Source organism: Halyomorpha halys, unplaced genomic scaffold, assembly GCF_000696795.3.
Source record: "Halyomorpha halys isolate HHAL.00 unplaced genomic scaffold, Hhal_1.1 Scaffold508.1, whole genome shotgun sequence".
NCBI lineage: Eukaryota > Metazoa > Arthropoda > Insecta > Hemiptera > Pentatomidae > Halyomorpha > Halyomorpha halys.
The window spans coordinates 616,369-628,747 of record NW_027106467.1 but is presented as its reverse complement, the minus strand read 5'-3'; the positions used below and the strand labels follow the sequence as shown (position 1 = coordinate 628,747).

The 12,379-nt window shown below is 27.9% G+C and overlaps 2 protein-coding genes across 2 annotated transcripts in view; one reads left to right on the top strand and one right to left on the bottom strand.

Annotated features, from left to right (window-relative positions):
* The window catches only part of LOC106683720 (beta-glucuronidase), a gene marked incomplete in the record, with an annotated part of 28,603 nt that extends 25,863 nt beyond the window's left edge, over positions 1–2,740 (top strand). Inside the window, 3 exon segments of the mRNA XM_067044841.1 lie at positions 250–426; positions 1,415–1,559; positions 2,181–2,740. Coding sequence (XP_066900942.1) covers positions 250–426; positions 1,415–1,559; positions 2,181–2,371 — 513 coding nt within the window.
* Positions 2,741–5,868: 3,128 nt separating this feature from the next.
* Myo31DF (Unconventional myosin ID) overlaps positions 5,869–12,379 on the bottom strand; it is a gene marked incomplete in the record, with an annotated part of 53,090 nt that continues 46,579 nt past the window's right edge. The window contains 2 exon segments of the mRNA XM_067044837.1: positions 5,869–9,289; positions 10,560–10,702. Of these exon segments, the coding sequence (XP_066900938.1) occupies positions 9,106–9,289; positions 10,560–10,702 (327 nt within the window).

Genomic DNA, 12,379 nt, shown 5'->3' with positions numbered 1-12,379 from the left:
TATGCTGTGAGTTATTGAAATTTCTTAGAATCATACATCTTTTGCATGCTTTAATTATCTTTTTCCTGTATTTATTTAAATGCATAGCATATATGCTGTTATATATAACACATTTGAACAGCTCCTTTGCATCAAACTGTTAGTACTGTTAGTGCTGTTATATATAACACATTTGAACAGCTCCTTTGCATCAAACTGTTAGTACTGTTAGTAGTATAGTTATATATTACATTTAGGGTGATTTTTCAGGGACAAGTTGTTGACATCCTTAGTTTCAATCGATATAACGGTTGGTATGCATATCCAGGAAAAACTGAAGTGATACAATATAATCTTGAAGCAGAAGCAGAACGGTGGCACTCAAAGCACAATAAACCTGTTCTTGTCACTGAATACGGTGCTGATACGATGACAGGACTTCACCTGGTAAAGTTATTTTTATGATTGAAGAAAAAAAATTTTATCTGGAGCTATATTATGTCAGATTAGAAAATTAGGCTTCACTTACCTTTAAAAGGATTGCCAGTGGAAATTTGGGTAGCTAGGTCCTCCTCTTTGGAGATTGACCCATCCAAATACAAACCGTGCTGAATCCTTCTTAACTTCAAATACTAATTGCCTGTTTGGCCCCTCCTGACCCTAATTATGTGTTGTTGTTTTTTTAATATTTGGTGGAAAATCTATCAAAAGATGAAGTGGACTTTGGCCACACCAGGATGAGATTCTTATTCTCTGAAAAATCAACTCCATATTCATTCTTACCTACCTAATAACTGCTCTCATGGATCTCTTTGTGTTGGTCAGAACAGTCATCAGACCATTTTTTATCTAGGTCCATTATTAATTCACTCTTTCTGGATTTTAAACATTCTGCTAGCATGAGCTGTACAGTCCTCTACAGTATTTCAGCTTTCCACCTTTCTATTTTTAAATAACATGTTAATTTTGTCTTTTTCTGTGGCACAAGCAACAGAACACTTGTTCCACTGTTCCAACCCCATGCTGGACATGTATAGACTTGTTCATGTGTGCAACTATTTGTACTTATCCCCCATAAATGAAAGAAACTTAATGTTTGAATGTGTTAAATTTGAGATAATACAATGTTCTGGTCCACTGTCTCTTCTAATTGAAAAATGAGATGATGTAATACTTAGAAATGATGTTTCAAGCAAATGGAATTCCTTAATTACAGTGGTGACCAAATTAATGATCATTTTGACTTACTAACTTATTGACTTAATCAAATCACAAAATCTATTGAAGTTTCCATGGTTCAAGTTTTACAGGTGAATCAATTTTTTTAGTGCATTGAACATCTAGGCTTGAAAAAATAAATCAATATAACAAAAAAAATGTATTTAATTAGTTATTGACATTATTATCAAAATGATTGAAAACTTGTAATTTTTAGATGCCAGAGTACATATGGTCTGAAGAGTACCAAGTAGAATTGCTTTCAGAACATTTTAAAGCATTTGACACTCTTAGGAATAAAAATAATAGTTTCTTCATTGGTGAGATGATTTGGAACTTTGCAGACTTTAAGACTGATCAAGGTATATTTAATCAATTCATTAAAATTTCAGTATAATTTTTACTAGGTAGCAGAGATGTTCGCAAGTAAAATCATAAAAAAATGTCTTAAATTAGTCACTTCATTTCTCAGTTGATCATAAAAATATGGAAGCCTCATCTGCTCTAACTCTATCAAAGTAAAATCGATTTTAACAATTATATATTTTTTTTATATATAAAATTTTAATTAATATATTTTTATTGGAGAAAAATTAAAATTTATGCATTTATCGATTTTCAAAAGTTGTTTATAATTAAGATAATACTATAAAACTGTTGATACAAGAAAAAAAATACTTTATATACAATAAATCAAACTATAATACTGAAGGTAAACATAACATAATTACTAAACATTTCCTATATATTTTATGCCAATAAATAATACCAAATTTAATTTAACAAGAATCTGTTTCTCCAGGCCAAATAATAATATTCAAAGATGATACAAAACATAATTATACTAATCCTAAAACCAGCTTTTTCCTTCTTTCATCTCATTAATATTGTAAAGTAAACATCAATTTTTTTATAAAATAGATCATTTAGTTTTAAAATGAAATATTTTGTTTTCCAAAACTATTTTGTACCTTTTTCTATAGCCACTACTCGAGTCGGAGGAAACATGAAAGGTGTCTTTACAAGAAACCGACAACCAAAAGCAGCAGCTATGCATTTGAGAAAAAGATACATGCAGCTTGCCCATGAGTTAGATGGCTTCGATTTACCTGATGACTTGAACAAATACACTGCCCCTGTTACGTCCCAGCAGTCAAAACATATTGAATTTTAAAAGGCAATTGATTTTAATATTTTATACAATAAACTCCTTTGTAAATCGATGTGAATCTTCTAGTACAATCCGATTATAATTTTATACTTCTTATAACTAAATTGATTTTTGTACATGTGTTCATTTTGTAACTAGCTTAGAAAGAATAAATGTAAATATATTAAAAACTCAGTTACAAAGGTCAAAAAATGTCTCCCCTCTACCTATCCAGATTCCAGGCACAACCCAAGAGTGAACATTCTTGGTCAAGAAATTTTATTGATTTTTCAAAAGAAAAATATTAGGAGGTAATTAAATAAACTTTATCTGTACAAAACCAAGGGGTTTGGTTGTTTGTATGGTATAAAATAAATTAGAAACTGATGTTGACTACTTTGATTTTTGTTCAGATTTATTTTATAAAATAAATTATCAGGTTAAATATTTGGACTGAAAAAGATGAGTTACCAGGATAATTCAGAAAGGGATATATAACGCTAAATTGAGGGAACTGCTAACGGTAAATATAGTTTAGGTTAAAGCATTGCATGGCTTGTAAGGCTGTAGGGCTTAGTAATAAATCTGGAACATTTTGGTTTGGGGAGATATGGAACCAACTAGGTACTAAACCCACAATCCCTAAAAATTTCATAAAAATCGGATTATCAGTTCCATCTACTAAGCTCAATCACAAACATACATGGAACCAAATTTGATCTTTAAAATGTAAAATCCGAGTGAAAATTTTTGATTCTGAGGACATAAATTGTTTTCATTTCCTGCATGATTACAAAACTTTCCTAACTTCACTACTGAGGTAGGAGAAATAATGTAGCTACTAATTGTGTTTTTTCAATGAGTAAAAATATCTTTTTTTAAGTAACATATTTCTCATAAATATTTATGTTGCCTTTGAAAATAATATTCATAAAATTTTCCGCTTCTTTAATTTTTTAAGTAATTGTATAAGAAAGAATTATTATTCTAGGATGTTTTTTCAATGAGTAAAATTAAACTTTTGATCTTGTCAGTATAAACAGTGACATCAATGTAGAATTTTAGTGGTTAGAATTAGGGATTGTGGGTTTAGTGCCTAGTTGGTTCCATATCTGCCCAAACCAAAATGTTCCAGATCAGTCTAAAGATCAATTTATTACTAAGCCCTATAGCCTTACAAGCCATGCAATGCTTTAACCTAAACTATATTTACCATTAGCAGTTCCCTCAATTTAGCATTATATATCCCTTTCTGAATTATCCTGGTAACTCATCTTTTTCAGTCCAAATATTTAACCTGATAATTTATTTTAAACCTTAATGTGATGTTCTTCCCTCAGAATTAAAGGTCATGTTTGGCAGCCAGAAAGGATAATAGTTTTATGAATTCTAACTTTCAAGTTTCTGGACAGAAGATGCGAGCTAAGCGTTTTCAAAATTGAAAAATAACAAGCATTCCCTCCCCACTTTTATTATATAAATAAAAAATAATAATAAATTTCATTTTCCTACATACTGTAGAACTTTAATACTTAAAACACAATATCTTTTCAAATGTATTTCCTCCTTTATTTATATCACCAAAATTGTTCCTGTTTCTACTGCTAACCACATATTTTGTTTTATCGATATTTATTTTGAGACCTAGTTCCTTACCAAATTGTATCAAGGTCGTAGTATTTAGTTTTATAGTTTCCTCATTCTCACCCAATAATACATCATAATCATCAGCATACCCAAGCACGTTTATTTCAAAATCCCTTTTCAGTATGCTTCACATTTCTAATAACTTATTCTAGTGCTAAATTAAATAAGATAGGTGATACAGAATTACCTTGTTTTAAACCTGACCAAACTTCAAACTTCTCAGAATAATGATTACTGATTCAAACTTTATTAAATGTTTTGGGAAATATTGGTAATTAATTACCTATGTAATATAAATCTCCAGAGAAAGGGTAATTTCCATAAAATGTGATTTTCACTAAATAAAAAAATATATAAAAACTCTAAAAGACTATAAGACGCTATACAGACCTATTTACTTGGAAGATATTTTTTATTTATTTATTTTTATTTTTCTGGCTGTTCAACGAATAATTGCTCTTAAACCATCTCCTCCATTTTTGATCTCTTTGACTCTCAATTACCAAATGTCTACTTTTAACCTCAGGCATTGTATATTATAACATCAGCATTAGTGGGAACAAAGAAACAAATTCAGCAGGCTATTGGGTAGATTTGTTTGATGATGATGGAAGAACTGTTGCCAGTACCTTAAATGATCACATGAAATCAAATGGTTTTACTGGAAAAATAGAAATTTCTAATGCGATACTATGGTGACCTTACATGGTGCATCCTCAACCTGGCTACTTATACACTGTTGAGGTAAATATTAAAAATATTTTGTTGTATGTTTTGAATTTCGAGAAAATGCTAATCTCATTTTGAATTGGACTTGAGTGAGCAACTAAGGATATACGGTCATAATTCTGCACAGTCTGTTATAGCAATCTGCCGTTCCTTGAATCTATTTACGAATCAAAATAAACATTAGAACTATGCTGGAAAAATAATAGGATATATAACTAAATAAATAAATAACACAAATAAGTTGAAAAAGCTTATTTAATAGTGCCAACGTTCCGGCCAGAATTTCCAGCCTTCATCAGGGCTTATAGGAGATCGGAAATCTAAGTGTCCTAAATTGATATACATATTTACAGACTAATAACAACTGCTGTATTAATTTTGTAAATATTTATAATTTTAATGAGTATTGCTGTCAATATTTTTTTTCTAAGTTATTAATATTATATTTTTTTTTTAAGACCTGAAAATTACTTTATTATGATTTTTCACTTTTTTAGTATGTATTAATTTTTTTTTTTGTATTTGCTACTCAAAGGCTCTAAAGCCAATAAAATATTTTTGTATTATAATTCATTTATTTATCAATTAATACATAGATGTTTTAAAACATAGTATACAATATTTTACTAAAAACTTGCCAATCAGATAATATCAGACAGGGAAACAGAAAATTATATATTATATATAAATTTCTATTTCCAAACAATTTTGTTTATATTTCCAATTAATTATAGTATATTAAAAAAAAAAGTATGTAATATTTGATTGAAAACATGCCAACATCACGTAAAAAAAGTTTTTATAGGTGTCTCTGGTACAGATTTTATTAGGCAGACACAAACGTTCCTATGCACAGAATGATATTAGGTAGACAGGTTTGAACGCTGCTGTCCTGGCACAACCTGATAGCACTTCTATGTTGCTTATGAACAAAGTTACTTTTATTTGTTTAGTCTGTTGTTATTTTTTAATTAGTTTAGAAACAATAAACATAAATATATTGAAAACATATCAAAAACTTAGATACTAATAGATAAACTATGTAAACAATGAACTGTCTATCAAGGGATAACACATAAGTAGAATGAGCATTAAAATTCAATATTTATTATAACATGGGAAATTTAAAAATTAAAAAAAAGAAGTATAACGTTATATTATTTTATTAAAAGCCTGAAAGAACAATAAAAATTTAGAAATTTTATGGCACCAGCTACTTGGGCTATTTTAATGATACAAATAACATATTATTAGCGGCTCAGGCAACAATATAAATAGTTTCTTAAAAACTAACAAGCGATTTATTTCATTTAAGGCATTATTAATATCAGCACCTATAAGTTACTAAAAGGCCACTGTAAATACAATACTACTCAATTATCACTTCGTAAAAATCTAAAAATATTTCATTGAAGAAATATCTTATGTAACTATGCCAAAAAGTTTATATAAAGTACAGTATTTACACATTAACAGTATTTAAAATTGTATTCCTTTTTTTTTTTTTTTTTTTTTTACAAAAAATATTAACAATATTTCAGTTGAAAACCATGATTATTTAATTTTATTAAGGATAAATATAGACAATACATACATTAAAATATTTTAGAAAAGCAAACTAATTATGAAAAATAATTACATTAAATTTAATTCATATTACTGTTTCATAATACCTATTACTTATGACAGATACTAGAATAAAATATCATTTTTCTCCCATACAGGTTATAACATAATTCTTTTAGTTATATATAATCAGCAGCACATGACATGTTCAATGTATAGGCTGAAGTGAATACATCTGCATATGTTATAGTGGATTCGGGTATAACTCAATTAACTATTAAGTCATATATATTTACACATAAATGGAAGAGAAGACTGTTTTTGTAAATACAGAGAAAATAATAAATACCAAAATTACTGTTCAAATTAAAATAATGTTTTTTTATTAATTTAAGCTATAAATCAAGTTTTTTATATAAAATGTTGAATAAGATATTTATAACTATAACTTAAAAAGAAAAATTAAAAATTCTAGATGAGTTTGCAAAAGGTGGTACTTCATTAAGTATATTAAAAAATTGATAGGAAAGTATTAACAGTTTGTAATATAGACAAAAACAGTTTTACATAAGATTTATTCTGGTTTTTATTAAGATCCACCAAGTTATATTCAAATTGCAAATTGAAAGTGATAATATTTTTGTTTTATAAATAAGATTTAAAAAAAATATAAACAAAAACTATTTGATAATAGATCTCATTCATTAACATGGACCATATTGTAAGTGTTATGAGGAGTCAGACTGTATTCATGAGCAAGGACATTTCTCTAAATATCTTAATTTATAAGTTTATTCAATTTTCATAGATATTTTATTTGATTTTGTTTATGAATTATAATAAATAATTCCTATACTTCATATTTTTTTTCAAATATTAAAAGCATCAATTTAAGTACTAAACATAATCTAAAAAAATACTACATATTTATAATGCAAATGTATTTGGTTATTTTGTACATTATATAATTTATTACATTTTATTTTTTTACCCTTTATAACAATTTGTATGCATACATAAAAAATTAATTGTATACCAAAATAGCATAATCAAGGCACATAAGTTTTATTAGCAAATCGAAGCCTACAAAATAGCATTTTTACTGCAAAACTGCTAACGATCACTATTATATGAAAGACATGTTTTGTCAAAATGAATTACATTCTGGAATGTAGAGAGCAATTTACACAAAATATCAATTTTGTTTGATTGGGCAAATTAATAATAGTGGTAACTCTATAACCTTTTTCAAAAAATTTACTTCCCATTAAAATCATTTCAAGCCTAATTTTTGTATTCATTATTTAAAGTTTTCCAATTGCAAAAACAACTCATTAACAATCAGCAATGTGGGGAAATTTAAGTTTGCGGTTCAACTTTAAAAACCATGCCAATTAGTGAGATAACCTTAAAATATCTGATTAAATAGTTCAATTCTAATGTTTGTTAATTTAACAAAACTTACATAATTTTTTAAGAGGTCTATTTTAGCTCTGCTATAAAAGAGTAATAAGACTCACTTATCTGTCTTAGGGGCAGTTTCCAATTTCTACAAATAATTGGTATATTAATTTTAAAAATAAAATAGAACATATTTATTTAGTATTTATTATTTTATTAATATAAGGCACTATCTTGAATAAAAGTTTGCCTTTTCACTAAATTGTTAGAGTTAAACAAGAACAACAAAATTATAAAACAATTTTATTTCATAATTTCCCAAAATCTATAAATATATTTTAAAATATACAAATAATTTTTACAGAACAATTTTTTTTTTTAAATTTTACGGAGACTTGTAATTCATCAGACTAAGGAGAAAATGTTTGGTAATTAAGTCATTAATAGGTACCAATTTTGTTCAATTTGAAAAGTATACCAATTACATAAGTTAAGTAACCAATTACTATTATTAACAAAAGTTAATGCACATTTCATTCAAATAATAAAAATGCTATCGCATTTTATAAATATCATTTAAGAGGAGATAAAAAAAAATAGTGGTACAATAAATACCGAACAAGCATTTCAACAAAATGGAAAAAAAAAAAAAATCTGACTTTCTATACTATAAGCACCTTATGAAAATTGCAGCAAGTATAAAGCCAGCACAGCCTTGTTTACCGAATGATCCTACAAACACTATTACGTTTATACAATAAAGGCATACAATTATACAAATCTGCAAAGCAGAAAGAAACCAATAGAAAAAATAAAAGTTTTTCCTATTATTTCAGATACAATATAAACCTCCCAAGACTTCTTCATATGAATAATCATAATGTATTTTATAACTCACAATCTTTTATAAAGATCTGTAGTAGTAAATAATTTGAACTTATCTCAGAGAAATAAAACGATATTGATAACAATTTTAAAAAACGAGTTAATAACAAATATGTAGACTAAAACTAAACAAACTTTGGTCAATAAACTATTAATTACAAAAATCTGGTCAAAACTATTGTAATAAATGTCCACTTGTATTTTAAAGTTTTCAAATTACAAAAATTAATAATAAATCTAGTTTGGATAAATAACTGAAAATTATATCATAATATTTTTAAGCATAGGCTAAGCAACCTAACACAAAATTAACAAGATTAAACAACATTTGATTAAGCCAAATTTCTTCATGAGTGGTATAAAAGTTATAAAATGTTAATCAAATATCGATAAAAAGTGTAAAAGAAAAAAATTTCAATAAATTATTGTAAAATGATTTTCTTATACACAATAAGTTAATATTAAATGCCCCCAAAAAGACCAGAATGAATTGAAGTCATAAACATTGGATGCGTAGAGTGAAGACTGAATTATTGAGCTTTCACAGCGAAGCTAGGTGGGAGGAGGTAGATGATGCCATTGTTGGTTGAATCTTTCTTGAACGAAGCCAACTGCTGATCTTGACTCACTTCAACCCTAAGTGGGCGACTCTTGTTGCCTAACATACAGTCAAATCTGCTGGCGACATTCACCCTCAGGTCCACTCCTCTCAACCTATATATAAATAATGTTTTACTGAAATTAATTAATACAAGAGGTCATAAGGTAAAAAAATCATATAAAAAATGCATTATACAACTTTCTTTAAATACTTTGAGATGAAATAAATCCTTGTATATTTTAAAACAGCTATTTCTTCATTATTAAGGGTGACAATACTTCCCCTTGCTGTATATTTAATATATAGGTAAGTGAAAACAAAATCTGAATATTGTCATAACATCTATGGAAAAACATTAATTGCCTAATTCTTTCTTATTTTATAATCATCCATAGTTTTTCACGATTAACAATGAGAGATGGTTAAAATCTTCATTACCTTAGACAGCACTTCCAGTCAGTCTATTTTATAAAAAACGTTGCTATCATATCCCAGGCATAAACTCGCCCCTTAAATATGTAATTCCAGTTTTGTAAGATTTTTCGTTTTTCTAGGCTGCTCACATACAGATGATTTTGCAAAAATCGGTAATTTGGAACCAGGGGACTTCAAAATTTGTATTTTTGTCGAAAACTCAAATTCAAGATCTCAATATTTCCATTTGCTATATTTAATATAGAGGTAAGTGAAAGTAAAAATCGTAAAACCAACCAATTCAACATTCTTTGTTGTCATTGATCAATATTAGTAGTTCCCATGCCAACAGAATAAGATTTCTCTATTTGCTTGCATTACAACCCTGCATCTCAATTCATAAATAACCAATAGATTATCATTTTAAAAAAGAATAACAATAAAATTATATGATAGTAGACAGAGAAATATTAATATAAATAAAATCATTGGAGCATTAATAGTTGAATTCTTTAATTCTGTTAATTTATTTACATATTTAACTAACCATAGATATGTTTTCTTCCTCAGTTTTTTCATAACTTTACTTTTAAATAATTTTCATTTCCACATATATTTACTTACTTACAGTATTCATATACTGCTTTTATCTAATAATTCTTACACTATACATTCACAACTATATAATACTATACATATCTTTTTAATTTCTTGTTATTCTGTATTTCCTTTTATTCATTATGGTTGTTATCTTGTTTTTTATTCTTAGCCCTGAAGGCCAGAAATTTTGGCTGAAAAGTTGGCACTGATAAACTAAGTTTTACATATTTGTGTTCCTCACTGACCACACCCCCAATCATCTCAAATAGAATTATAACAAATTCTTTCCAAATAGGTTTAAAAATTTCATGACTCTTTTAGTGACCATGTTAACAATTAGTTACTAAATACAATAAGAAAATGCATTACCTGTGGTAGTTGCTGGCAAGGGCACCCACTAACTCACCAACACGATCATCATTGCTCTTTAACGTCAGAACAAAGTCATTGCCCTTGTTGGTGTGGATAACAACCAGTTGGTCGTGGCCGGGGCTCACACTAACTCCAGTTATCTAAAACATGGTATATGCTTTATTTTTTTCTCTATTAGAAAAATTAAAAAAACTAAACATAAGAATGATCAGGAAATCAGATGATATTGTTCCATCCACAAGTAGTCTTAAGTGGCAGGGCTAAGGCGCAGGTTACTTGCATTGTCAAATGGATCAGGGGTTTTATACTGATACATAACCCAACAACCACCAGGGCCACCTATCAAATACTGGAAACTACCAGCAGATATTGCTAATTCTCATCCGGTTCTGACATGTTGATTCAGCAGGGAAATTTTCTCTCTAACTGTTACCAGCTTTCAACTAATTTACAGGTCAGGCTAGACAAAAGATCACACCAGGAGGGATGCAGCCCAGCACACATATTCACTCAGGCATAATCACATACTGCATGAGAATTTGGTAAAGATGCAAGTAAGAATTTATAATAATTTGCTACTAAGAGTTGGGTTCTCAAGCCCCATCATGCATGAAGTCTATGATCCACAATTTCCAACAATCCAGATTCAACTTCACTTCAATTTAACTCACCAATATTCTACATTCTCCAGTTTCACAATTATGTTAACTAACTAACAGATATTATATAAACTTTTGGCTTATTCCCCTCAACCATAATTATTTTATTTTCATTCATAATATATCAATTTAATTCTATTATTCATCTTTTTTAGTATTTCAAAAACCCCTTCTGTATAGAGTATTTCAATAGCATCATGGTCTCATTACCCCAGACTTCCAGTATGGGAAGGCCTGATGCATACATGCATATTATTTAAATTGTGGTTAAAAAAGAAAAATATCTTGTTCCCATGAAAAAAAAAAAATATGGTAAAGGAAGAATTATTTAAAAAAATCTTTTAATTTCGATTTTCAAATACAACTGTGTCAACAAAATTCTTTTGCATGCACGTAAGCAAAGTAGTGGGTTAACTTTAATAAAATTTGTACTGAACCATTTTGAAACTAACTTCTTTTCAAATTTGGGCCAATCTGACCTGCCATTTTTTAAATTCAATACATTTGTGTCAAAGAAAATATATTTGGACATGTATAAAGGAAAGTACTGGATGGAATATAATATAATTAATAGTGGATGGATCATTTTTCCAGTAACTAAATATTTCTCTAATTGTGGTCCAAATTGGATTAGCCATTTTTATAAAATATAGGTGTGTCAAGAAAACTATGTTTGGAAAAGCCGAACAAAGTCGTGGATGAAGTTTTATAAAATTGATATAAGGCCATCTAGGAACAGTACTGCAAAATCCCTAAAAACAATTAGAAAAACAAATGAACAGTAGACGGTGTTTTAACCATCACATATATTTCAGGAAAGACAGACACACAACTTAATTTGTTCCTTGATTTCTAAAATATAAAATATGAGTAAAAAATATGTTTCACTTCCAGCATGAATACAAAGATTCTCTGCCTTGGTAGTAACAAAACAAATATAGACACTGCATTTGTTTTTTGGGCTTTTTTTTTTTCTAGATTACAAATATCAAAATACATAAATATAACTGGACTTAATTCATATACCATAATAATTTTAACAACAAACAAACGAAAAACAAGCAAACCATTGATCAGGAGGAATACAAAATTTCACTTGTAATTCAATTTTTTAAAGCACTAAAATAATTCAAATAAATAATTATTCATCATATAATT